General features: G+C 56.8%; 2 protein-coding genes across 4 annotated transcripts in view; one reads left to right on the top strand and one right to left on the bottom strand.

Moving 5' to 3' along the window:
- CCDC33 (coiled-coil domain containing 33) overlaps positions 1-17279 on the top strand; it is a 41884-nt gene extending 24605 nt beyond the window's left edge. The window contains exons 13-23 of the mRNA XM_027657766.1: positions 4915-5040; positions 13540-13628; positions 13891-13924; positions 15090-15285; positions 15377-15465; positions 15656-15787; positions 15951-16023; positions 16242-16363; positions 16581-16664; positions 16773-16862; positions 17188-17279. Of these exons, the coding sequence (XP_027513567.1) occupies positions 4915-5040; positions 13540-13628; positions 13891-13924; positions 15090-15285; positions 15377-15465; positions 15656-15787; positions 15951-16023; positions 16242-16363; positions 16581-16664; positions 16773-16862; positions 17188-17250 (1098 nt within the window). The 3' untranslated portion in view covers positions 17251-17279. The remainder of the gene's footprint in view (positions 1-4914; positions 5041-13539; positions 13629-13890; positions 13925-15089; positions 15286-15376; positions 15466-15655; positions 15788-15950; positions 16024-16241; positions 16364-16580; positions 16665-16772; positions 16863-17187) is intronic.
- A 4-nt stretch (positions 17280-17283) lies between these two features.
- Positions 17284-23421, bottom strand: LOC113953976 (cholesterol side-chain cleavage enzyme, mitochondrial). Of its 3 annotated transcripts, XM_027657769.1 has the most exons (11): positions 23362-23421; positions 21601-21723; positions 21121-21188; positions 20284-20439; positions 19893-20092; positions 19328-19531; positions 18789-18949; positions 18545-18711; positions 18344-18422; positions 18000-18191; positions 17284-17805 (listed from the first exon to the last, which is right to left on the bottom strand). In XM_027657769.1, exons 3-11 carry the CDS (start codon positions 21156-21158, stop codon positions 17683-17685), a joined length of 1320 nt encoding a protein of 439 aa, XP_027513570.1. In that variant the 5' UTR covers positions 21159-21188; positions 21601-21723; positions 23362-23421; the 3' UTR covers positions 17284-17682. The 3 variants fall into 3 exon arrangements, with proteins under 3 accessions (XP_027513570.1, XP_027513571.1, XP_027513569.1); XM_027657770.1 differs by lacking the exon at positions 23362-23421 and having other exon boundaries at positions 21601-21760; XM_027657768.1 differs by lacking the exons at positions 21601-21723; positions 23362-23421 and having other exon boundaries at positions 21121-21521.
- Positions 23422-27064: the final 3643 nt, after the last annotated feature.

Raw genomic sequence — 27064 nt, forward strand, 5'->3', positions numbered from 1 at the left:
CCACCCTCTCTGCAAACCTTTCAGCTGGGCTGGATCTGGGTTTTGTCCCTTGTGCATGTTGTCCCAAGGCTCTGGATCATGTCGTCAGGCAGCTAGAAAAAGCAGCATCGTTCTTGCCATCACACATCCATCGCTTTCCCAGGGATTTTGTCACATGCTCATATTCCCAGGAAATCCTGCCTGGAGACATGGCACAGGCAGGGTATTTGGGAAAGGCTGCTCACCATCTCAGAGTGGAGAAACGCCAGGCTGGTTAACCATGGTGACAAATGTCCAGCTGTCTTCCTTCAGCATTTATGTTCCCCAGGGATGTCACAGCAGGGAGGGAATGCGGCTGCTTTTCCTGGGGAGGAGGAAACCCCGCCAGCCCTTGGCTCCAGGTCCGTGGGCAGGTTTGGATGCGTCCACGAGCCCAGTCGATCTAATTACTGCAGCCACCAGCCTCTGCTCCCATCTGCAAACCAAAAATCCTCTCCATAAAGTGAATTTGGGTCCGGTCTGGATGCTGCATCCCTGAGGAGCCGCGGCGGGCAGGGGCCGGCTGGTGGGGGGCTTTGGAGTGATTGCCCAGGGGGGTCAGCAAAAAGGGGTCTGCGTGTGATGAATTATTCACATGGGTGTCACTAAGTGCAGAATTAATCCTTTTGCTTCCAGCTGGCTGCTGCACTAAATTATCACTCGCAGTCATGCGGGAAAATGCTGCAGAATTCATTTAGCTGATTATTGTTTTGATCTGGGAGCCGCAATTTTTTTTTCTCCTCTTCCTCAACCTCTCCCATTCCGCTGCTCGAGCCCTGCCTTCCCTAATGTATGTAAGAGCTGGGAGTGGAAACAAAAAGCAAGAAAGCCAGAGCAAGCCTTGGGCTCTGGATAATTCATCCGGCAGCAGCCCAGGCAGATGGACCTGGAGCGATGCAAATCAGTGAGCGAGTTCCTACCGAGTGGGGTGAGGGCATGTTCTGCTCCTTGTTTCTTGCCTGGAGGTCAGGATTTTCTTAGGAAAATGCTCCAGCTGGCTGGCTGTGATCCCCAGCACCCCAAAACCAGCAGGTAGGGGAGGCGTTGCCTCAGCTGCATGGGCAGGGACTCTCCTGCTTTGGGCAGCCCTAGGCTTCAAGGGATGCTTGAAGGCTTAATTTCCAGCTTCTCAGCTCATGGATTAGTCTTGAGCTTGGCTTTGGGACAGCAAGAAGGGGCCAAATGGGGGCCGAGAGGCACAGACAGCCAATACAGGACTTGGATGAACCTGGTGATGCACTGGGCCTTTGTACCAGCAATGTCTCTGTGGTGCGAGGAGCCCCAGCATCCCTGCCCATGCCTGGATCTGAGGAGCCCCAGCATCCCTGTTCATCCCTGAGGTGTGAGGGAGCCCCAGCATCCCTGCCCACTTCCAGGTGCAAGGAGTTGCATCATCCCTGTCCATCCCTGGAGTGTGATCAGCCATGGTATTGCTGTCCATCCTTGGGGTGCAAGGAGCTGCAGCATCCCTGTCCATCCTTGGACAGCCATGGTATTGCTGTCCATCCTTGGGGTGCAAGGAGCTGCAGCATCCCTATCCATCCTTGGACAGCCGTGGTATTACTGTCCATCCTCGGGATACAAGGAGCTGCAGCATCCCTGTCCATCCTTGTCCATGATTTCTCACCCCACATCTCTCCCCGCAGCCGATGGCAAAGGAGAACACTCACTGAGCTCGTTTTCTTTCCTTTCCTATTTTTCATTTACCTCAGAGAGCTGAAAATGGATAACCCAGATTGGTTGGGCTCTTTATAACAAACAGCAGCTAAATAAACCCGAGGTGCCATCTGGTACCCGGCACACTCAGAGCCGGGTGTAAATCCCGGCTGTTCTGTGGCCTTTGCAGGGATTTCACCAACTCCTACCAGGGGCGTGGATGCCCAGAGCTTGGTTTCAGATGCTCATATCAACCCTTTGTGCTGGGAAAGTGTCCTCAGTGACAGGGTTTTCCAGGGATAAGGGACTACCTGCAAACTAAACTCCCTGTCTCAAAACTCTGCTACGCTTGTAAAAGCCACAGGGAAAGGGTTTGGAGCATCTGCTTTGTTAAAAGCCAAGAACCCAAACACCAGGAATGTTATCCCAGGGAAGGGGCAGACTCCTAGTAAAGGCACTGAGACCCCCAGGTTTGCCCCCACCCAGCCTTGTTCCCCCCCATCTTCATCCCCTCGAGCTCCCCCTCTGGACCCCACAGGAGAACAAAAGACTTTGATCATCTCAGGGAGACAAAAAAATCAAAGACTTCAGCAAAACGCTGGTGCTTCAGCAAATTAACCTTTGGCATTCAAAAGAACCCAGGTTTTCCAGGTTTTTTTCCAAGGGGAAAGCCTGTAGCCAGCTTCCTCCACCTCGGTACTGGCTGGGGCTAAAGGCAGGACTCCCATTTTCCCTTCACTCCAGATTTTCCTTTTTCACCCCAAATTTAGTGTCTTGCCCAAAAGAGATGAGTTTGACCTCACAGTAGCCAGTGGTAAAGCCACGTGCAGGGTCAGCAGGATGCATTCCCAGGCGATTCTGAGCCTCATCCAAGGGCTGGAAAACACACACTGGAGGCATCTGTATTACTGAGGGATTTATTTATATCCCTGTTTAATAACCAGCCGTGTTTTACGCTTTGTTTTGGCACAACCCCACCTTGCTCAGCCCATTAATTTGGCACTTGGGACCTTCGGGGTCACCTCAAGCCTCTGCCACCACTTTGCTGAGCGCCCTTGGTCACGTCACCCAAGATGGGAGTCTGGGGACATCCTGGCACACGGTGACAGCCTCTGAAAAAAAAAAGTGAAAAGTTAGTGCCAGGGTTTTTTTCCAGGCAAGAGGAAAAAAAAAAAATCAACAGGCTGGCTATTTCACTGCTTAAACAGCTTTAATTTATGTGATTGCTGCTGTTCCAAACCCGGAGCAGATCGGTGCCTGGCGTAAATTGTCACAGCGCCGGGGTGTAAATTGTCACCATGCCAGCCTGGCCATCAAACCCCTTTTGGGCTGGCTGAGAAAAATGGGTTTACAATTGGCTGTGGAGTAGGGAATTGCCATGTGTTTCCTGATATTTCAGCCTGGTTTGTACTCCTCAAGCACCAGAATTGGGATTTTATCCCCCAGTGTGGATGCTGACGCTGGTGAAAACTTTGCTTTGGGGGAATCGTATAATCATGGAATCGTTTGGGTTGGAAGGGACCTCAAAGACCATCCAGTTCCACCATGTGCCGTGGACAGGGACACCTTCCACTATCCCAGATTGCTCCAAGCTCCATCAAACCTGGCCTTGAACACTTCCAGGGATGGGACAGCCACAGCTTCTCTGGGCAACCTTGTGCCAGGGCCTCCCCACCCTCACAGGGAAGAATTTCTTCCTAATCTATTTTTTTTCCTGATAAAAATTATGTTCAGCCCTTCCCTGCTGAGCATCTTTTCTCGGTGAGCCGGCAAAGCCCCCGAGGGCTTCTGGCACAGCCAAACTGCTGCCAGCTGCTGATCGGCACTTGCCAGTCAAACACGGCCCCCGTTCCTCTTATTGTACGGAGGATTACAAGAGTCGTGATCTCGGCCAGGAAGAGCCAAACCAAGCAGGGAACGTCTTTGTTAAGGGGAATGGGTTGGCTTTCGCCGCCGGTCCCGGGGGAGCGTTCAGGGCAGCGCTAATTGAATTAAGAGCACGTTCGCTCGGGCTCCGACGGGCCACGGTGGCCGCGGCCATCGCTCCGGAGCGGCGGCAGCAGCTGCTCGCCGGCCTCCGTAATTGCAGCCAGAGCCTAAACTGTTGCATTTTGCATGATGCTGCTCCCCCGGGAAGGGGGAGAGTGGTGGGGCGGGGGGGCGTCTTCACCCGGCTTTGATGCTGGAGGAGCTCGGCTGAGGTCGGGACCGGCGGCGGAATGAAAGGCGGCGGCTCGGGGGATGATGCTGCTGATGGTGTTAATGAGGCAGCGGTGGGGAAGGGCACGGGGCGCCTCCGGACACCTCCTGCTGCAGAGGGGGGATGCGCCCGCCCTCGTTATCCGCACTAACGAGGCGAGGCCGGGCGCAGGCACGGAGGAAAACCCAGAGAGGGCCACTTTGCCGTTGCCCATGCCTGTGGCCAATTTGGAGAGGGCATCCAGGCTGATTGCTCAGCCGAGGGAGCCAGGAGAGCAGCTGGAAGGTGGGGAGTGAGGATTTTCGGGGTGGGTGCAGGGATACCATGCCTTGATACATGAATCCCAGGGCCAAGGCAGGTCCTCATCACCCTGGGAGCCAGGACTGGGCAAAGCTCCATATCTGTGACCTTGCCACTCAGGTGGCAGCAAGGAGCACATGGACTCCATCGTTTATTCCATTAGATCCTGCTTCCCCCTCTAACTGGATTAGAGGGGAGTCTATAAAAGCCAGGCTGGCGGGAGGAGAGCAGGACGCACAGAGCCGGGAGTGGGAAATGAGGGGTAGGGAAATCACATTACTACTGCCAGCAGCTTCTGGCAGGGCTCTGGCAGGGGTTGTTGGTGTGCTGCAGGGGCCTTATCCAGCAGGCACCCAAGGTGGGGGCAGCACCGGCTGGCAAAGTGGTTTCTAACATCCCAGTGCACCTGCAGGACCTGGATACCCACCTGCCACCCACCTGAAGGCTGAGGATGGGCATAGGCCTGCTATTTCCACCACCGCAGGCACAGAACTGCCTCCTTCTCCTCTTTCTCCACCTTGTCACGTGGTCACCTCAGGGATCCCCTCTCTGCCCAAAACTCCCCTCGTAACTTCCTCTTGGCCGACCCACAGCTCTTCCCCATCACTCCAGTGGCACACTGGGAATGTGGATGGGGGGGAGAGGAGACATGCAGTGGATGCAGATCAGCCCAGATGCCCCCTCATCGCCCCTGTCACCACATCCATCCATCCCACAGACCGTTGCCTCTCCCTCTCCAGAGACCAGCAGCATTCCTGACCCCGTCAGGCAGCGATGCCCTCCCCAGCCTGGACCCTGCCACACTCAGCACCCTCCAGAGCAGCGAGGAGCCACAGGCGACCCCCCTGTACACACTTTATGGCCAGGTAAGGACCCACGAGGGCATCCAAAGGTGCTACGCCAACACCCTGCCCATGGCATCCAGCCTCCATGAAGGCACACACCATCCTCATAAAGGTGAAAAACCAACATAAATCTCAATTTTTAATCTCTCTTCCAATGTGTGCATTGCTGGGAGTGGCTGTTTTTACCTCCAGCCTGGCTGTAGCAGTCATTTCTTGTGTTGTGTGGAGCATCCCTGGTATCCAGCTGTTTCAGGGTGGCACAGGGTCTGGAGGGGGGACATCATCCCATCACCTTGCTGGGGGCAGTACTTCAATGCACCAGCTTCGATCTAATCGCTCAATCCCAAACTCATTTAGCAAATTCTCTCCTATTATCACTGCATTATGTGGGAGAACCCAGGCACCTCCAGCTTGTACCTTTCGGCTCCAGGAAAAAAATAAAAGCCAGCTGTTCTCCTCCTCCAGCCCTTTGTACTGACAAATGGAGCCCTTGGATGAATTTAAACCCGGCCCTCGTGGTCCTAATGTCTTCCTGTGCTTTAAGCCATCTGGCTTTAAAAATAACAGGTTGTTAAAGCCCAATTCTGCTTATTAAATAGCTTGGAGAGAAGGGGTGGAGGGGGCCCATTCTTTCCAAAACCCCACTTATTTCCCCATCAGTGGCTTCCCAGACCCCACCTTCAACCTGCGATTCAGGCAGCAAAGCAAGAAGAAAATTAGCAATAAAATAACCACCATAAAGAAAAGAATAATACTACAGCAAAGCTATTTGTTTTTCCTCCAGCTGTTTTAATTCCTCCAATCCACTGAGCTTTATGACTTCCCTTTCCACAGCTTCTTTATGCTCAACCTAATAGAAACCCATAACGGGGCGTGCGGGGGCGGGTACCACAGCACAGCTTAAATGCCATCGGGGTGTGAGCTCCGAATTTGATGGATACAATTACCCAGGGGCTCTGGAGAAGCCCCAGCACCCTCCAGGCCTGCAAAGGATCCAGCCCAGTGCTCCAAGCAGCCTGAAATTCAGCTTGCTGCATCCTCACAAGAGCCTCCCTGCGAGGATGGGTGAGAAGTGATCTCAAGGATGTTTCCAGCATCCAATTTTAAAGCCCAAATGGGGCAACAAGGAGCCCAGAAATGTTTTGCACAAGGTCTGGGCACCCCTGCACGAGTATTTTCTCTCTTTCTGTCTAAAAAAAAAACCATTGCTGGTAGGATTAATATTTCCCCTCACACGCACAACCTTTGGCAGCCGTTTTCTTTCCTTTGCTTTTTTTCTTCCCCCCTAAAGCACAGATTATTTTCACTTGGCTTGCACTGTGGCGCGGGGGGATTTGCTTGGAAAACCCGTCTCCTGACAGCCCCGGGAACCGGGGCTGACACCCTACTAATGGAGCGTGTGTGCGGGAGGGAGCCGGGACGTGACAGCCCCCCCGGCGGCGGGGTTTGGGGGGGGCCGGTGGGGGAAGCACTCGGCTGATCACAGTCCTGTCACTTCTTCCCACTCCGCTCGGGCTGATCAAACCCGGATCCTCATCCCTACCCTGCGGCTTTGGAGGTCCTGCTCTGGATCTGCTCGTTAACGCCTTCATTAGAAAGTGGGAAAACAAAGCGATGAGGAATATTATCGGGGATGGGGTAACCCTCCTGCTTTTCCACCTCCCACGGGGGTGGAAATCCTTTGTGCCGGGACATTAACATCCCCCCCTCCCCGGGCTTACCAAGTTTTCCTGTTGGACGAGCTCTCCGACCTCAGGCTGAGCCTTGTGCTGGGCTCAGCCTAACCATGTTTTCCTACCCTCCTGCCCTCTCCCGGAATAGATTTGTGCCTCTCTTACCGGCTGATGAATAATTTACAAGCAGCACTTAACGATTAGGGGGGCGTTTTCTCCAGCCTCCTCAAACATTTGCTTCTCCTTCAAGCCTTTCTTTCCCCACTCCCGTCACACACATATTTCCCTGACCTGTCGACGCAGGGGGATTTACAAGCCACAGGGTCTCTCGTGGAGCTGGGAGAAGTAAATGTCGTATTTTTTTCCATGCTGGTGTTTTGTTCCCAGCACTGCACGTGTACTGTCAGCTCCATCACGTAAGATAAGAGCCCAGATGTGCAGTTGGTCCCCAAAAATATCCCATAGAAGAGGAAGCTGTGATGGAGGAGGAGGGGGGGGGGAATTTCTTGCTTCCCAGCAGCATTGGAGTCCCTTTGCTGGGCCCACATCCAGTTTCTGTGTGATTTCCGAGGAAGAGGGGGGGCTTTTGCACCCACTGAGCAGGGTCTGCTGCCTCAGCAAGCTGGGAGGGGACACCCAGCATGGTGTGGTGCTGCTGGGCCCAGCAGCAGCTTGGAGCTGGTGCCTGAAGAGTGTTTTGATGGCGAGGGAAGAGAGGGGGCAAGGGGTGAGGGATGTGAGGGGAGAAGGAGCTGTGGAAAAAGAGGATGCTGCAAGGGGTGAGGGTGCTGTGAGGGGAAAGCGGCATTCAAAGGATGAAGATGCTGCAAGGAAAAAGGATGGTGCACAGGGAGAAAGTGCAGCAAAGGGTGAAGGTGCTGCGGGCCCGAGGGTGCTGGGAGGGATGGGGAGAAAGATGAGGATGCTGCAAGGAAAAAGGATGGTGCACGGGGAGAGGGTGCTGCCAGGGACAAGGGTGCTGTGAGGAAAGAAGAGGATGCGAAGGATGAAGATACTGCAAGGAAATAGGATGGGGAACGGGGAGAAGGTGCAGCAAGGGGTGAATATGCTGTGAGGGTAGAGGGTGCAGCAAGGGGAGAGGGTGCTATGAGGGGTGATGGTGCTTCAAGGGGTGAAGATGCTGCAAGGGGAGAGGGGGATACAAAGGATGAGGATGCTGCAAGGAAAAAGGATGGTGCATGAGGAGAGGGAGCAGCAAGGTGTGAGGATGCTGCAAGGGGAGAGAGTTCTGTGAGGTGTGAGGGTGCTGCAAGGGAGAGGGGGATTTGAGGGATGCAGATGCTGCAAGGGAAAAGGCTGGTGCATGGGGAGTGGGTGCTTCAAGGGACAAGGGTGCTGTAAAGGGAAAGGGTGCTGTGAGGGGAGAAGGGGATGGGATAGATGAGGATACTCCAAGGAAAGAGGATGGTGCACAGGGAGAGGGTGCAGCAAGGTGTGAAGATGCTGCAAGGAGAGAGGGGGGAGCAAGGGGAGAGGGTGATGCAGAGGGAAAGGGCAACGTGAGGGGAGAGGAGGATGGGAAGGATGAGGAGACTGCAAGGGTAAAGGACAGTGAACCCCATCACCCCTGTGAAGGGAGAGGGTGCTGTGAGGGAAAAGGGTGCTGGACAGGGAGAGGGTGCTGCGAGGGGTGAGGGGACAGAAGGGTGCAAAAGATGAGGATGCTGCAAGGAAAAAGGATAGGGAGAGGGTGCTGCACAGGGTGAAGGTGCTGTGAGGGCTGAGGGTGCTGTGAGGGCTGAGGGGACACAGGGATGTGAAAGATGAGGATGCTGCAAGGGATGGTGCAAGAGGGGAAGGCGCTGGGAGGGGTGAGGGTGCGGCAGGGGGTGTAGATGCTGCAGAGACCGAGGAAGCTGCCCGGGACGAAGATGCTGCAGGGCCGAGGGTGCTGAGGGCGCAGGCGGCCGCCGGCCCGTGCGAGGCTCCAGCCCCATCTAGCGACAGCTCTGTCGGTCCCGGCTCCCCACTGGGGAGGGGACAACCTTCCACCGCGGATACCGCTCCTCTAGAGCCGGGATGCAACCGGTTGGAACGGGGATGCCTCGCTTTGCCCGGCCCGGGGATGCTCGGAGATGTTTGCCGGGAACTGGGCACCCATGGTTGCCCCGGCAGCCACGGGCACGGGGCTCAGTGCGTGGCAGGCTGGTGGATACGGGGGGGGGATCCCCCAGCAGGATTAAACCAATTAATAAAACAGGCCCATAAGTGAGCTAATGTGACCCCAGAGGTCACCACCCCGGCACTGCCTCCAGGAACAGGGGCAGGGTAAAGGCATTTATAGAAGAAACCTGCCAGCCACCCCAAATGCATCTGCAATGTCACCGCTGGGCTGGGGAAGAGTAAAAGTAACGGGAAAAGCTGTTTTCTTGGGGAGAAGGTGGGATGGCAAGGGCGGGGACAGAGGGACGTGGGTTTTGGAGGGCAGCAGAGGGTGCTGGAGAGGCAGGGACCCAAGGGTAAAGGGCTGGGGGAGGCTGCGTGTGGGCTGAGGGGATTGAAAATGATCCAAGTGCCACAGTTACGTTGCATGAGGGGGTTTTTTTGGTGATCCAGGCCCTGGGCAAAGGTGGGGTTTGCATGGGCTTCTCCTACTTGGGTCTTGGGTGGCTGAAGGTTTAGCTGGGTGGGGTAGGGACTGGGGACACCAGCACTGATCCAGAGCGTGGAAGAAGAGAAAATTATCTCCAAAATACCATTTTAATGTGTTTGGGGGTGCTTGCATTGGAACATGTGGCACCCTTGCGTGTCCTGCTCCAACCTAGCCCAGCAGTGCTACTAAACTCTCAGTGAGCCTGGCACAGAGGGACTCATCCATCCTTGTTTAGAGACTTCTCAGCCTTTCCTGGTCCTAGGGCACCTAAAAAGTGTGGGAATAGGGTAGAGCATATAACTTGAGTCCCATGCATGGATTTTTGAAGGTATGTTAGGATAGCTGCCTCTACGGAGCTGCCTAGTGCTGCCCCATCTCTCACTGGCACTGGGGACTTTTGGTGATATTTCTCCACTTCTTCACATCCCCAGGGTTTGTCTTAAAACACAAATGCAGATGTTTTCCAAGGAGGAAAAAAACCCACAAGGACTCAGTGGGAACCCAGAGTAACAGCTGGAATCTGTTTCCCTCATTTTTTTGATCTCAGGAGGGGGATTTTTTCAGGTCTGGCCCCCGTTTGTGGTCGTGGGTGAGTGGCAGCACTGGGGGATGCTCTGGTCCATGCTGGGAGGAGAAAACCAACCCAGGAGATTCTTTCCCACTGGGCACCATCAGGAGCAGGACATCACTTGGGGACATCACTTTGGCTGTCCCCATCCCTCCTGAAAGCAGCAGGATGAGGGAGAAAACTGTTTCTCGGGAGCCAGGAGCTGACTCAGCCGGCATTTGCTCTCAAAAGTTATCCCACCTGTTCCTAGCTGCATATATTTTTTCCCCTTTTTTTTGTCTTTTTTTTTTTTGTCTTCCTTTCATTTTCTTTGAGGAAAATAAACCAGCAGCGACTCACAGAGGACTCGCAATCCCTGCTGGTGGCACAGCTGCTTCCTTGAGCCTTATCTTGAAGGAGCAGGCGGGAGGGTGGGAGCCCGCGGAGCAGTCTCCTCTCCATGGAGCATCTCCCCTCCCCGAGCTACCCAGTGTAATCCAGAGGCTTTTATATCCTTGTAAAACATGATATCAGCAGCCGGCAGCTGGGCCTGGAGCCGGAGAGCGATGGCAATCACCCGCCCTAAACTCCAGTCCTCGAGGCTGGGGGGGAAGCAGAAGATGTGGTGTCTCTATTAAATGGGACATGGCACAGATTAAGCAGTTTTCAATGCAATCCAATTAACTCCTAAATTGAATTGTAATGCTTTGCCTAATACACACCCCCCCCCAGCACGGCCCCCCCGGTGCTTGGGAAGGGAGTTCAGCCTTGATTTAATCAGATAAAACCCCGTTTATTTGCTGCCTTTCACGTCCTGCCAAGGTGTAAGGGGAGCAGCCGGGTTAAAATTCTCTGTATTTCCCCTGGGAATTGGAGTTCCCCAGGAAAACACTGTGATTTTAGAAGCAGAGGAGGAAAACCAACGTTTTCCCCACTGATCTGGCCACCCAGCTGTCCTGAGGGTGGTTTGGGTACCCAGGAACATCAGGGACCTGGGACCTGGCATCAACCCCAGCCCCATCTATACCTGCATCCCAAGGGAATATGTGAGGTTGATGGGGGCAGTGGGCAAAGCAAAGAGAGGCATCACCATCTCCTGATGAGTTCATGAGCTTTTGTTACAGAAAAGAGGGGAAAATGGGATTTTTTTTTTTCCCTCTGATCTTCCTAAGCCACTGCAGTAATTTTTTTTTTCTCCTCAGATATGTAAATCCGAGCTTATCCCATCCTCCTAACAATTAAGGAATTAGGCTTAATATTCATCCGTGGATGTTTTATTTGTTGAGCTGGAGGGAGATTGTGCTGCAGCAGGGGGTGGGGGGCTGTCAGGGGTTCAAATGACTCTGTGTTCACACGTGTAACAAGTTGTCCCATCCTCAGCCTTTCTCATGTCCTCTCCTCAGACAGGGATGGGGTCCACACTTGCCATGTGGGTACAGAACCCTCTGGCACACCCTATTTTTGGCAATTTTTGGACCTTCCTGCCTCCTGCAGAGGTTTATTTCTAGCCCCCTCCCCGTCTCACTTTGCTCCGTGCTGCTCCATCTAGAGAGGAATTGATTCCAGCAGTCGAAGCTAATCGGATACATCAAAGCATCTTGGAGCAATTTGTTAAGTAAATATAAAAAAAAAAAAAAACAAACTTGGCCTAAGCAAATATGGGAAGGAGGGGGGCAGCATATCGGGCGATGAAAGGCTCCAAAGGCAGGAGAAGCTTCAGAGAGGCTTGGAAATGATGAGGAGGGGGAAAAAAAAAATGTTAAAAAATAAATAACGAGTGCCAGGAGTTTCAAAGCTTCCATCATTTCAGATGCGGATTCCCAGCCTTTCATCCCGGACCCCTGTGGGAAGGAGAGACGCAGCGATCTCCGTATGGATTTGAGATAGGAGATGCAGGGAAAAATGTCTTCAAATACCTTTAACCCTGTCCCTGGGGTGATGCTGCCTGCCGGGATGATGGGATTCTGAGCAGTGCTGAGCTGGGAATACAGGCTGGGGGAGCTTTTCCAGGCTCTGCAGGTGTAGTCTGAGCCTGGAAAAGCCGTGGTGGAAGGCAGCCCAGGCAAGGCAAAGTGCATTATTGATGGAGCAGATAATTGCACGCTTCCCACCATCTCCTTGATGAAAAATTGATGGCACGGGATGAGGTAGCGAAGGGCTCCATTGACTTACACCGGCCTCTTTGTTCCCTGACAAACCCTGGAGCAGAGGTGGATGCGGGATGCCGCAGCAGGTGGGAGGCACAGGAGCCTCTGTGGGGACCCTGAAAAAGGGACAGGATGAGGGACAAGCTGGGACAGAGAATCCCGTGCCTTAAAACACATTAAATTCAGTCTCAGGACGGAAGTGGGCTTTGCTCAGCAAATTATCCAGCGAATTATTCCCAGGCCAAACTCCAAGGTGGAGCTGAAGACTGATGCCACCCAGCACCTCCCAGACATGGGTCCTCCGAACTTAATTGAGTGTTTGAAACATCAGAGGAGCGTGCTGGGAAGGCAGAGCATTTCCATGCATGGAAATGAGGCGCTGTCATCACTGGAGCCACCCAGGAGTGCTGGGATCTGGTGATGGCCTCCACCAAGTCACCCTCCTTGGCTCTGCACTGCTGGGAGCAGGGAATAAGGCAAAAAAATGCCCAAAATCGGGATAGGAATGAGAAGGGAGGGCTGCAAGCAGTGAGGGGCTGAGGTCTCCACAAGCTCTAATGGTTTTGGAAGCAACAGTGAGATATTAAAGGGGAAGAGATGTGGATGTCCAGGGCACCTGTCTGCCTCTGGAATTGTCCCATTCTGGGTGCAGACGGGTGATTTTGGCCTCCCAGCTGCTCCAGGGAGGAGTTGCTAAGAGGCGAGTTGTGTTGTAGCAACAGCTGCTGGTGTGCCTGGAGCTCCATGCCACCTAAATCCTTTTGCCAGCAGAAAGGGCCTGGGAAAACCAGCTTTTCCTCATGCTACAACCCCCCCACATCACCACAAGTCCCCCAGCTGCAGCTCAGGCGGTGGCACAGGAACACGAGGTTTGCCTGGGGGGGATTTGTTTGGGGCAGGAGGAGCCTGGCAACCTGCTGTGGGCAGGGCTGACTGCGGGAACGGGGTGCTGGGGGGACCAAGACACCCCAGGAGCGGGAAGGATGCCCTACTACAGACCCTTCTCCTCCACTGTGAGTGCTGGGAGCGGCAGGTGGGGATGGGGATGTCACCTGGTGTCACCAAGGGAAGGGAGGACCCAGAGATCCCTGTTACACCCGAGCAAGGGTGCCTGGCTCAACAGTCCCGCTGTGGAATGATGCTCATGGAGTTGCATCCACGTCTTACATGTAGCGGTGGCACTTGGGGATGTGGTTTAGTGCTGGTCTTGGCAGTGCTGGGCGAATGGACTTGATGGTCTTAAACGATTCCATGATTCAAAGTCAGGGGTTTCTGAGTGCCCCCATCCTCAGGAGAAGGTCTTCCAGCCCTCTGGCTGTATCCAAGCCCCAAAGCGGGATGCTTGAAGCATCGCAGCCAGTCATTCCAGAGGTTTTGGGGCAGAGCTGGACCCTGATCCCAAAGCAACAACGGCAAAGGTGTTTTGCTCCAGGTGAAAGCCCAGAGAGCTGCTCCCAGCTGTGGGAAAGGGGATGAAGGAGCTTGTTCCTTCCCAGCCTGCTCCTCATCCTCACCCTCTGCTCTGATGTCTCCTGCCAGCTCCATCGAGATGACATGTCCCTCCCAGCAGTTGATGCCGTGGCCAGTATCCTGCCCGGAAAGCAGCCATTCCCACATGGAGAGCAGAGGTACGGGGACCACTGTGGGTTTGGCTCCTTCTTCTTATCCTCCTTGGTTTCATCCTTCCTCCACTCTCCCCATATTTTTCCCAGCGGCTTCTCCTCCTGCCCGAGTGCTGCAGATCTTACTCCTCATCTCCTCCAGCCTCCCACCCTTCCTGCGCTCCCATCCCTCCCAGCACCCCAAACAGACTCCTGTCTCCTACAGAGAGTTCCTTGGCCAGGGTTTTCCTGGTGTCTCACAGTGTACCCCCTGCTCTTGGCTCTGCAGGTCCCAGGAGATCTTTGGAGATCACCAGGAGCTGGTGAGTGCCAGGGAGATGGGAGGAGCAGGGACAGCGGGGACACTGTGGAGGGAAAGCAGTGTCCCCAAGGTTGGTCCTGGCTCCCAAAGCCAGTAAAGGTCTGGGAGGGGGTGGGGGGCAGCCCTTGAGCTTGGCTGGAGGGACCTTTACATTGGGAATGAACCAAAACCTGGATGAAACTGCTCCTGGGCAGATGGGGAGGAAGGAGCGGAGCCTCTGGCTGCACCTTCCCCCCTTTTCCTGCCTTCCCAAGGCTACATGATGCTGCTACAGCCCCTCCCCACGCCCTGGCCCCCCCACGGGCCACTGGCCAAGGCCATTCCCAAGGCTGGGAGCAGGGGGCCCAGGGGAGCTGGAGGCATGCAGCTCCCTCTGGCCAAGGTCCCTGCTGTCAGGATCCTCCCAGCATGGTAGAGAGGGGTATCAGCCTAAAAAGATAAAAATCCACAGGGAATTTTATCCCCCCAGCATCACCTGGCATCATCTTTCTGTTATTCTTCACCCCATCCCTTCTTTCAAAGACCTGCCTGAAAGGCTCAGAGCTTGGGGATGATTCCCAGATCCAGCACTGCTCCACCCCACATCCTTGGGAGATTTCCCCAAGGGGGTTGTAGGAAAAGATGGGGAAATGGAGGAGGGGTCTGTTGGGTGGAAGGAAAGGTGGGTGGATGGAGAGGAGAAGGTTTGGAAGGACAGAATGGATGGCTGGAGAAGAAAAGGATGGATGCATGGATGGATGGATGGATGGATGGATGGAGAAGAGAAGGATTAATACATGAACGTGTGGATGGATGGATGGGAAAAACAATAATAGATGGCTAGAGAAGTGAAGGATAAGTGGCTGGAGAGGGATGCATGGAGATGAGAAGAATGAATGTATGAATGCATGCATGGATGGATAGATGGATGGGGAAGAGAAGGATGGATGGAGAAGAGAGAAGGACTGACACATGAATGGATGGATGGATGGACAAACAGGAAAGAGAAGGATGGATGGAAGAGGTAGAGAAGGATGGATGGTGTCGAGAGGAGTGGAAAATCTGGATGTTCCTTAGCTCTCCACAATGGGTCTGACCCTCAAGCCACATATTCTGAGCTGATCCCTTGGATCTGGGGACAGCCCTGACTGCCATGGGGTGCCAGCAGCTCTGCTCTGGGCTGGCAGGATGTGGGCAGCTACCGCCTGGCACTGAAGCGGATGGCAGGGGACCTCCTGTCCCTGCGCCGGCACGTCACCAGCCTGGAGGTGGAGAACGGGCACCTGCGGGGCAGCCTGGCCTCGCAGCAGGAGCTGGGCCACGCTCTGCTCCACGACGCCGACCTGCACGTCATGACCCGGGAGGAGCTGCTGGACAGGCTCGGTGTGTGGCGGGGAGGGGGCAGGTGGAAACTGGGGAACCTCCTCCCCGGTCCCCTGGCCGGGTGACAAGGACGTGGCATGGGCTCTTGCAGCCACCCTCAAGCACCAGCTGGTGGCCAGCACAGCAGAGATGAGGAGACTGAAGGATCGCGTCCAGCAGCTGCAGAATGAGCTGATCCGGGTATGGATGTGAGCAGGGGCTGCCTGGGGGATGGAGCGGGCTGGAAAAGCAGGGGAGCAGCGGGGCCCCCAGAGCCCAGCAAGTGCCTGAGAGCCCCAGGACCCCTCCATGAGGTTCTCCCAGGTGATGCCCCAAGGCTCGAGGCTCAGCACAGAGCTCCCTGGGGGAATTTCCTCTTCCTTCCTCACAGAAAAATGACCGGGAGAAGGAGCTGGTGCTGCTCCAGCGAGCCCACCGGCTGCAGCAAGCCGTGCTGAGGAGGTGCCAGGATAAGGTGGCCAAGGCAAAGGGCTTGGAGGAGACGGTGCAGCAGCAGGAGAAGGTGAGCCATGGGGCACTAGGTTGGGGTGAGAAGGACAGACTGGGGGGCACAAGGCTCTGTGGAGCAGACGGGACCCTCTGGCCCATCTGGCTCCTCCACGAGATGATCACCACAGCCTGGCATTGGGCTGGTGACATGGGGACAGCTCTGCCCTCTCCCACAGGTCATCCAGGTGATGGAGTGGGTGCTGCAGGAGAATCTCACCAGGGCGGGCAGAAGCACGGAAAAGCCGGCAGGTGGGTGCAAGAGGGAATGAGGACTCTCGGGGGGGAGGATGTCCCATACCCAGCTGCTGGGCTCCCTGGGATGATCCATGGTGGGGGATCAGTCGGTCCTGAGCCCCCCTGCACACATTCCTGGGCATGGGAGAGGCAAGGGCTTGCTCTAGCCCCCATCCCTGCAAGGGGAGGGCCGCAGGGCACGTCCCAGTGTCCCCCCCCACGCCATCCCCCAGGTGAAGCCCTCTCCGGGGAGATGCACACCGCGCTGCTGGCCGAGAATCGCCGGCTGCGGGAGGAGCTGGCGAGGGCCGCCCACCCCGCAGCCCCCATCGCCCCGCGGCCCCCAGCCCTGCCGGTGAGACTCGGGGGGGTGGGCAGAGGATTGGGGAGGGGGCAGAGCCGTGGCACCCCAGAAAGCACTACTGGGGAGTCGCCTGGGGGCATCACCTGGGTGGCATCTCCGGCTGTGTGGGGCAATAGCCACCCCACGGCTCGCCCCCACCGTGAACAGCGGGAGAGAGCAGGGGAATCCAGCACGGCCGTTCCCGCTCCAGCTCACCTCGTGCCCACAGGGTGTTTTGGGGGGCACGGAGAAGCTGTCTCTGCTGGCCAGGCTGGAGGAGGCACAAGCCCGCGGGCGGGTGCTGGACAGGCAGGTGGGCATCACCCCTCTGCACCCCACTTGATGCTGGGAGGCTTGGAGTGTCAGGCACCTCTGGTCCCCATTTTTTGGGGAGAGCCAGCCTGTTTTGGGTCTGTCCCAGCTGGAGAAGGCAGCGAGGAAGTGGGGCCGGGAGAAGCAGGAGCTCGGAACTCGGCTGCTGGAGCAGGAGAATGGCTTCCCTCACCCCTCGGTGAGCACACAGGGGGGACCAAGGACACCCCTCACGGGAGCTGGCAGCCGGTATTTGCTGCCAGCAGGAAGGATCGGGACTCAGTGCCACCCCTATGTGCTCTTGGACAGTTTGAGGGAGGGGTGCGGGGGGTAGTCTCCATGCCCACCCTCACACTGCGGGGAATGTGAATCAGTTTCCCTATAGAACAAGAGATAGGGTGGACCCTGGGGCCCTCAGAATCCCAGAATGCTCCCCTACCAACCCAGAGCCCTCTCACCTGATGCCCCCCAGAGGGCGAGGCTGCATTTGCAGCTCCCCAAGACCTTTTCTCGTCCCTCAGCAGAACCTGACTGCAATTTCCGCGGCCCCCCGGAGAAGACCCCACACCCTGCCCCCCCTGCCCTAACCCGCCCCCGCTGAGAGAGACGGAGAGACGCAATGCTGGCAGGAAGAAGCCGGTGCTTTTTCACGGGATGCGATGACAGAGGAAATGAGAGGCAAAGCAGAACATTGGAGGGGGTCGGAGGAGCTCGGCAGCAGTCCCCGGTGCAGTTCCCAGGGAGCCCCGAGCAGCCGGAGGGTGCAGCAGCACCAACCCACCCTCCCACCCCGCACTCCCTTGGGGTGGCTTCAGTTTATCTCCCCCGTGGCGTAAGCACAGCCTTGAGCCAAGGCAGGGATGCAGCAAGCCAAGGCTGCGGCCCTGAAAGTGTCCCAGCCGTCCCCCAAATCCCATCTCCAGGCTGGAGGCTGGCTGGAAGGAGCCGAAAGTGCCTGTTGGGATGTGGGAGATGTCCCGAAATGGGGACGGGCTGGGTGTCACCCGGGATCAGGCTCATCACGCCCGGGACTCGAGCGGCCGTAAGGTCAAGTAGATGGGTTTGTCTGGGATCAGAATGAGATCAAACTTGGTCCCAATTTCCACTGCTCTCATGGTTTCAATCTTGAAGTTCTCCAGGATCTGGAATGAAAGAGAACAGAGCAGATGGGTTGGATAGGGCTTGGAGCAACCTGGTCTAGCAGAAGGGGTCCCTGCCCATGGCAGGGAGTTGGAATGATTACACAGAAAACTCTGGAGGTAGCAACACCCAAGTGCCACTTCCCCGATCCCTTCCAGTGACAAGTCCCTGCTGTCCCCAGCAGCAGGATGCTCACCTGCATGAGGAAGAGCTGCATCTCCAGCTCAGCAATCCGGCGCCCCAGGCACTGCCGTGGTCCAAACCCAAAACTCAGTCCCTGGAAGTGCTTGGGGCCAGCTGCCAGCCAGCGCTGGGGCCTGAACTGCTCTGGCTTGGGAAAGACCTCAGGATCCCGGCCCATGGCGTAGAGACCGACCTGCACCAGCGTCTGTAGGGAGGGATCAGCCCCGTGGGTCTGGGCTCTCCATGTGGCTTTGCTGGGGTGCAGGGGATGGCATCCAGCCCTCCAGCTGCTCCCCCCATGTCACCCAGGTCCCATAACCCCGTCAGGGTGAGGAGGGACCCGATGGCCATGCTTACCTTGGGGGGGATGCAGTAATCCTGGAGGATGACCTCTTGAGTGGTGTACCTCTGCAGGGTCACGGCCACGGGGTGCAGCCTGGGGAGACAAGTGCCACACACCTCATCTTGGGGACAGCCTGGCCTGCCCACATTCCCCTTTGATTCATGATGGTTCAGGGAGGGAACGGGCTGGTGTTTTTCAGCGGGGCTCCTCCTCACCTGAGCGTCTCCTTGATGGCAGCTTTGAGCAGCCGGATGGTTTTCAGCATCTTCACCCTGTCCCCTGCCGCCTCACGCTTGGCAGCCAGCACCTCTGCCCGCAGCTGCTCCTGGACCCCCGGGGCCCGTGCCAGCTCAAACATGGCCCACTGCAGCGTCATGGAGGTCTGGAGTAGGGCAGGGGAGCAAGGCTCAGCACCAGCCAGGACCTGCACCCTGCCCAGCCACCCTGCCCGCTCCGTACCGTGTCCACCCCGCCCGCCATCATCTCGGTGACACTGGCCCTGATGTCATCCAAGGGCAGCTTGTCCCGCATGATGAGGTTGCAGAGGATGCCCATGTACTCCTTGGTGCTCTTGCGTTGCAGCCGTAGGTCCCGGTAGACATTTTGGATGCATTTGTCCGCTGAGGAGACACGGAGGCATGGCATGGTCTTCCTCCCCCAGGGAACAGCAGAGGAGGAAGGGACCTCAGGACATTGCTGCCCCAGGGGGAGACAGCCTGCAGGAGGGTTATCCCAGGTGCTCAAAGATCTCTGAGGCCACAAGCCCCTCTGGGAGAGCTGCTCCCCTCAACGTGCTGCCCATCATCTGCCCTTCGTCACTCCTGGATGATTCCCCTTGGCTCCATCCCACAAGCTCCAGACGTGGAAACCCTTCCTGGCCTTGGTGACTGGACCCAGGAGAACATCTCCAGAGTGGTGACATGGCGCTGCACTATGGAGCCAAGCCCTCAAAGGGACCTTGGATGACAAAGGGAGGTGCAGGCAGGAGGAACACTCACCCTGGGAGAAGATTGCATCCCAGGCCTGGACGTGGTCCCGCCACGTCTTGGTGTTGAGGTGGCGGAGGAGGGCGGGTGGCAGGTAGAGCATGGGTGATGTGGTGTGGAACATCAGGCTCACGGCATCGATGAAACGCTGCGCATCAGGGTCCACGAAGTCCTGCAGCAGCCCCAGGCGCTCCCCGTACAGCACATGGCACACGGCTGCAAGGACAGCACCCATGAGGGGGCCCATCCCCATCCCCTTCCACCATCCCACGGCCAGCTCCAGCCTTTCCAAGGCCTGGCTTGGCCTCCTGTTTGTTCAGGGTCTTGAGGGGTTGGTTTGGGTAGGGTTGGCCACCAGTTGATGACCAGTAAATGATAAAAGAGTGTTTTATCAAGTATTGAGTTGTTCTCCTCTTGTCTAGAGAGAGGACAGCCTGCCTGGAGAGAGGACACTGCTCTACACACTTTGGCTTTGAGAGAGACACTGATTGGCCCATCTCTGAGGATGCAGCTTGGGGAAAAGGGTGGGTTTTTTTGTGGGGACACAGGCTTTGAGTCTCATGCCCCTGACACTCACACTCCAGGGCGAAGCGGAAGAGCTCGTGGGTGAAGTCGGCCGTCCAGTGCTCCCGGCCACTCTTCTCCACCTGGGCTCGCGCCCGCCGGATAAAATCCTCACCCACCTGGCTCAGCAGAGGCACAAACCCCTCCACCACCTGTGGCGACAGCACCTCCTTGTTCAGCATCAGGCGGTCTGAGCGCCAGGCCTCCCCCGTCCTGCAGGGCACCAAAGTGGGGGTCAGAGGTGTCCCCCTCGCCCAGGGGATGCCACTCCCCAAAGCCCAGGACCAGCCGATGTCCCCATCACCCTCCTGATGCTCCAGCTTCTCCCCAGCCCTTGTGCCGGGGCTATGGCAACAGGACCTGGTAGCCCCACTTTGAGGGCACCCCCCGGCCCCCCGACTCACTTGAGGAGCACACCATAGGGCTTGTTGCGGAAGTCACGATATGCCACCCATGGGGGGACACTGAAGCGCTCTGGCAGTGTCCCCTCTGCCTGGAAGAGGGTGGCGGCGTCCCGGGGGCTGATGATGTTCACACTCTCATAGACACCCAGCTTCTCCCTGATGGGGTGAAGAGGGGGGTCAGCCCTGCACTCTGAACCTCAGCACCCCCAAATCAACCACTCACCCCCTTGCATGCCCTAAAATCCTGCTGGAAGGTCCCATCCTGGGGAATGCAGGGGCTCAGCACCAGGATCGGGCCCTCAGGACTCAGGTGGGAATAGAAAGTGGTGCTGAAATCAAATTCCCAGCCTTTCCTCCTCAGATCCAGACCCCGTGGAGATACGGGAGGGCAGAATGCTCTCCAGCTCCACCATTCCATCCTCCCGATATTCTGCATCCACAAGGCACTGCCGCATGGTCCCTGCCCCCTCCTAGGGCACAGGGTTTGTCCCTTCCTGCCCCAGGTTTCCGGTCCCCTCCCAAGGACCTGTCCCCTCCTGCCTCCCGTTCCCTGTCCCCCTCCCATGGCACAGGGTCTGTCCCCTCCTGACTCCCATTCCCTTTTCCCCCCCAAGGCACCAGCTCTGTCTCCTCCTGCCCCCCTCACACCCATCGCTGTGGCATCAAGCCTGGTCGGCGCACAGCAAGCCAGGCTCCTCCAGCAGCTCAGTCACATATTGCCCCCTCCCTCGCCCTGAGCAGGGTTGGGAATAGCAGCATTATCCCGGTCTGGAAAAGCCACTGGGGTTGGGGGAGCAGGGTGAGAAAGACAAGGAGGGGGGCCAGATGCCACCTCACCTGTAAATGGGCCCGAACTGCTGGAACTTGCGAGCCATGATGTGGTGGACGTTGTTCAAGCCGCCCTCCTGCCAGAAGCGGTACAGGTTGAGCCAGCCGGCTCGCCACTCCCCCGGCAGCTGGTTGAAGGGCCGGGGAGTTCGGGGGGTGGAGGTGGCAGCCCCCCCAAACCGGTGGCACCCCCCGGCTGGGACAGAGGGACATCCCCGCAAGGCGCCGGGTTTGGGCGCAGCACGGGCGAGCATGGGAGCGGGCGGCAGAGAGGGAAGGGTGGCCTGGAGCGGGCGGTGGAGAGAGAAGGGTGTCCTCGCTCTTATCCCCGCTCAAGGAGAGGTGCTCTCGCCCGCCTCCCGATGAGTCACGGCCCCCCTGGGGCCGGGGACAGACGGACACTGGGGCATGGGGCAGCGCCAAGGGGTTGGCAGAGCATCGTCCCCTCCCAGCCTTGCCATGGTGGGGTGTGACAGGTGACACGCTGACCTTGAGCGGCAAGGGGTGACCACGGGTGACACTGGCAAGTGGCCTGTGTCACCCCACTAAAGGCGGGTACTGCTGCCAGCCCTGACAATGAAAACTCGGCTGCCAAGGAGAGAAATGGTTTATCTGCCAAATAAATGATAAAAACGATCTAGGGGACAAAATAGTGGCGGTTAAACACAATAAAGGTCACATCAGCCCAGCAGGGGACAGCCTTGGGGACCCCTGGCCAGGGTCACCCCAGGAGGGGACAGCCTTGTGGACTCCTGAACATTGCTGGGGATGTCTCACTCCACCCTCCCCAGGACAGGGAGTGCTGGGGGCGACACATCTCCACTTCCTCGTCTCTAACCCTAACGGCAATCACCCCCCTTCCAGGAGGGAAAGGCTTTTTGGGGTGTCCTGAGCCACAGACAAAGGCTGCAGCACCCGAGGATGGTGGCAGAGTCCCTTGTCCCCAGGCACAGCAACAGCCGCTGGCAGTGGCGGGGTGGGGGAGATAATGGGGTGGGCTACACTGAGGGGTCCCTGAGGCATCTCTTTGGGGTGTCCCCCGGGTCTCTGGAGTGTCTCTGGAAGGGACTGGGAGCAGGATGAACGGCGGGATGTCCGGAGCCGGGGATACTGAGCCGGGATGGGTGGTGGATGCGACAACGGCGGAGGCCACCGGGAGGCGCGCCTGGCCCGTCAGTGCCACCGCACGGGGACGGCGCCGACTGTGCCCCCCTCCCCGGCACCTGAAACCTGTCCCCTGACAGGGCATGGAAGCTGTCCCCTCCTGCCTCCCCTCCCTGTCCCCTCCCAGGAAACAGGGTCTGTCACCTCCTGCCCCATGAGTCCTGTCCTTTCCCAGCCCTTAATATCTGTCCCTTTCTGCCCCAGAGTCCCTGTCCACTTCCAGAGCACAGGGTCTGCCACCTCCTGCCCCACAGTCCCATTTCCCTCCCAGGGCACAGGATCTGTTCCCTCCTGCCCCATGGTCCTTCTCCCTCCCAGAGTACAGGCTCTGTCCCCTCCTGACCCAGGTTTTTGGTCCCCTCCCGGGGAGCAGGATCTGTCCCTTCCTGCCCTAGGGTCCCTAACCCCTCCCAGGGCATCAGCTCCGTATCCCCTGCCCCACAATACCTGTCTCTGCACATGGCACCGGAATCTGTTCCCTCTACCCCACAGTCCCTGTCCCCTCCCAGAGAACAGGATCTGTCTCCTCTTGCCCCACAGTCTCTGTCCCACTCCAGCCCCAGGTTTCTGGTCTCCTCTCAGGGAATAGAATCTGTCCTGTCTTGCTTCAGGGTATCTGTCCCCTCTCAGGGAGCAGGATCTGTCCCCTCCTGCCCCATGGTCCCAGTCCCCTCATGTACCAGGCCCCAGCATGAAAACACCAACTGGCTGCATGTGCACTCCAGAGCAGTCCCACAGCCCGGAGACATGATGGCACAGTGTCACTCCCTGTCCTTCCCCCCTGCACTGTCACTGTCCTGGGTGGGACCTGCTGTCACCCCTCCAGACATGACCATGAGGTCAGGGCCCAAGGGACACAGAGGGACATGGAGGGACACACTGCCACACACTGAGCTCTGCCCTGTCAGCCACTGCCTCCAGCTCCAAGATCACAGCCCCCATCACACTCAGTGTCACCTCTGCACCCCCCTTTCCACCACCTCCCCAGAGCATGGGGACAACTCCCGGGCTCCTTCGCCCGATGCCTGTCCCCTGCACGATTAAGAGGTCTCACACACATTCTCCATGGGGTCCTGCCCTTCTTACCCTGAGCCCTCAACCCTGGCAGGGCTCCAGATTTTGGCGGCGCCTCTGCCAAGGTGTTACCGCTCCTGCAGCACAACGGAACCGGGACCGTTTGTGTCCCCTCAGGGAACAAACCACAGGGCACCTGGGGGGCTCTGATGGGAACTGGGGGGGTGGGCAGGAAGCGGTTCAAGGACTGCAAACACCCACAGCAACACCCTGTCCCCAGCCATGGCAGAGGGGACGGGACTCGGAGCACAGCGGCTTCATCCCTGACGAGCAAAGCGGCACCGCGTGGATGGAGGCGGCGTTTCCCCCGCCTCCGCAGGCGGCCCACGGTACCCGCCTGACTCGGGTGGATCCCTGCTATTTTGGGATGAGTGAAACAGAGAGTCTCACCCCTCCCCAGTGGCCTTCTCCTTATGCCACCCACACTGGGGACAAGAAGGGCCCCCCCCAGTGTGGTTTCGTCCCGCCGGGAGGTGACACTGTGGGTGTCGTGGGCTTTTGCTTTCCACCCGAGGGGTTTTCCTGACGTGTCACCTCTGGAGTAAGCAGGTGACTCACCACCTTCACACCTTCCCCTGGTAAACAACCCCTCCAGGAGGCCATTGAGACACCCTTGGCTCTGCTCCACAACCCCAGATCCAATCAAACCCCAACCTCTCTGGAAAATCCCCCTCCTCAGCCTCATCTGTAAGAAACTCAGGGCTGGGAATGCCACAACTGCAGTGATTTAGGGTAGAGAAGGTGTTTTGGTGGAGCAGCTCATCCTTATGGTATCTCTGCCCCCCCCAAGGCCAATGGGAATAGGCTGGGATGGGTCTGACCTCAGGCAGCGTGATGCAGGAAGTGGATCTGTTTTGAAGGAAAATAAAGGGACAGTGTAACATCACTGGGTTGGAGAGCAGAGCACAGCAGAGTGAAATCCATCTGGGAAAAGGGCATGGAGCTGCTGCTTTGCTTTCTTACCTTAAAAATATACCCTGCATTCCTGCATAGACCATCCTCTTTGGCTCCCCACTGCTCACACCCATCCCGTGGGAAGGACAGTGGTTTTCATGTATTTCCTGGCAATTTCTTCTCTTTTCAGCAGTGATTTCATCCTGGGGGTCTTCCCTGCTCTCCCACGAATGAATTCATTCATTGCAAGCTTTCAGCTCCTGCCTACAAACAGGTACTTGGGAAAATTCCAGCAGTAAAACTGCTGCCCAGAAACCCCCTGTGATTCAATCTGGGGCTGGAAGAGAGGGAGGGAAACTCATTTTCATAATATTATGTCAAAAAAGAGAAACTTTCAGTTGCAAACAGACTGTAACTGTGACCAAGCAGTTCTTGGTGGAGGGTTTCCCCTGGAAGCAGAGAGAAGGGGGTGACCAGGCACATGGTCATCATCCCCCACAGCATCCCTGAGGCACTGGTGATGCTTAGGGAGCTACCAGAGCATCCAGAGGATGGAGCCATCCAGGACAAGCTTTAAAGTCAAACAGGAACAAGCCTACCTCATTTTTATTCTCCTGCTTCATTAAACAGAATCTCTTCTTACTAATTTATTCCTTGCAATCCCAGACCTAAAAACTGCTGGGCTGATGCCTGGTTTTTGGGGTCTCCATCCAGCTGGGATGGGGTATCCCACCCTGATGGGATGCATTCTTCAGCCAGGATCATCCCCCAGGGACGTTGGAGCGGAAATTCACAGCTCCAAAGGGAAAGCATTTGTGTGTGTAGCTGTGGGGAGGAGGAACATGGCAACTGGGAGGAAGGATGATCCCATGTTTAACTTCCTCCAGCTTCTCCTGGGTCATGTAATTTCTAGTAAATGGTTGAATTTCCCACTTGGCCAGCCCTGATCCACCTCAGCAGTGTAGCATCACCCACACCTTGCCCTCCGTGTCCCAGCATTGGCCACAGAACAGGCAGACACCTGTCCAAGGTGGGGTAAATCCTGAGAGCCTTGGGAAAGTAGGAGAATAGCCACAGGGCAGCAAATAACCCCTACAAATAGAGCTGTCACACCACTGACTGGGAAAACAGGTTGGACAAGGGGTGAAGGCGGCTGGGAGTGAGCCAAGTGGGTGGCACAGTTTCAGGCATCTGATCTAGACATGTGAATTCCCTGGATAGAGCCATAAATACATTCATCCTCATTTATGGGAGGATGGAAGGTGTGGCCATGATGCAGCAGCACCTCTTCATCTGGGTCTTGTAAACCCAGGGGTGGCTGTTAGGGTGTCCTGATTCCAGGCTCCAACAGCTCCTTCTGGGGTGGCTCTGTACCCCCACCCCAGCAGGAAAAGCTTCCCAGTGTGGTGCTATGGCTAGAGACACCATCTCAGCTGAGTCAGTGCATCCACTGGGTGCTACTGTGGGATTTCCCACGAGCTCTGGCCTCTGATGCAGAGGGATACAGGATTTCCTGGGACTATTGTCCTTCACAGCAAACCCTCCTCCTGGAGCAGTTTCTGGTGAGGCTGGAGGCAGAAATACCCCCCAAAAAAATGATGCTGGGGAAAAACTAAATGCTTCTGGCTTTTGTTTGAGGTGTACAGCTGTTCCCACTCTGCCTGTGCCGGAAGAAGCCCAGAGAAGCTGCTGGAATACCTGACCTTCCTGTGCGTGCCTGCTCCAGTGGAAACACAGATCCCAAAATAACTCCTCAAACAATGTGGCCATAGTTGGGGTGAGGGCGGTGACGTTCCGGCTTTTCCCTCCAGCAGCCCCGAAGCCACAATAAGTCCTGATGCCTGTGTTTGCTCCCGGGTTTTGCCTCATTGTATTTAAGGAAACAGCCAGCGGGTGGTGGAAATGTATCCCAGAATAAAACACAGCCCAAAGGCTTCAAGTTTTCCTGCTTTTCTCAGGGAATTTAGCAAAAGGGTCCATGTTTTGTTCTGGCTGTTCCCAAGGAGTGGGGATGGAAACCTGCTAGGGATGGAGATGCTGCTGCAGCCCCTGTGTGTGTCTGTGAGTCTCCCTGTCATCCAGGGATCCCAGGTTGTCCCTGTGGTGCTTGATCCTGTGCTCTCAGCCAGATGGTTTGGGCAAACTGGAATTTTTACTGCCTGCACCTGGCTTCCAACCCACTCTCAAGGGGCTCAGGATCACCTTCATGCACTGTTCCCAGCCCTCTTGCCCAGGGTTTTAGTGAGGGAGTTCAGAGCTTTGAATTTCCGTTGGCATCAACGGAGCTGGGAATGCAAACAGCTTGGTGTCCATATACAGCACCCCAAAAATATGTCTGGGTGCTGAGTTCGTCACCGTTCCCGTCCCGGGCGAGCTCCCCACCTCCTCCCATGGCAGAGAGGGGGCTGCCAAAAATCACACTTCTTGTTTTAGCTCTGCTGAAACCCGCTGCCTTTCGGGCTCGTTTCTCCTCCTTTACGTCAAGCTGCCGCATATGCTGCCGGCGCCAGCGGGAAGTTTTCTGCCAAAGGCAGTGCTAAGGAAGAAAGGAGGCAGAGGAGGGTTTCGCTTTTGGCTGCCAAACTCCCCTTCTGCAGATCAGGGACCTGCAAAACCTCCTGCACGTCCTCCAGCACAGATCCCGGGGGACACAGGTGCCTGTCGGTGCCACTCCTGTGTCCCCATCACCTCCGAGGCTTTGCAGACACATCGCTGCAAAACAGGGCTGCAGCTCAGGACCCAGCCACCCATCCCTGAATATTTTCCAGCAGAAACGCTAAGAATAGCACATAGAAAGGCAGTTGGGCATGAATTGGGGTGA

Source organism: Corapipo altera, unplaced genomic scaffold, assembly GCF_003945725.1.
Source record: "Corapipo altera isolate COAL_440 unplaced genomic scaffold, ASM394572v1 308, whole genome shotgun sequence".
Taxonomy (NCBI): domain Eukaryota; kingdom Metazoa; phylum Chordata; class Aves; order Passeriformes; family Pipridae; genus Corapipo; species Corapipo altera.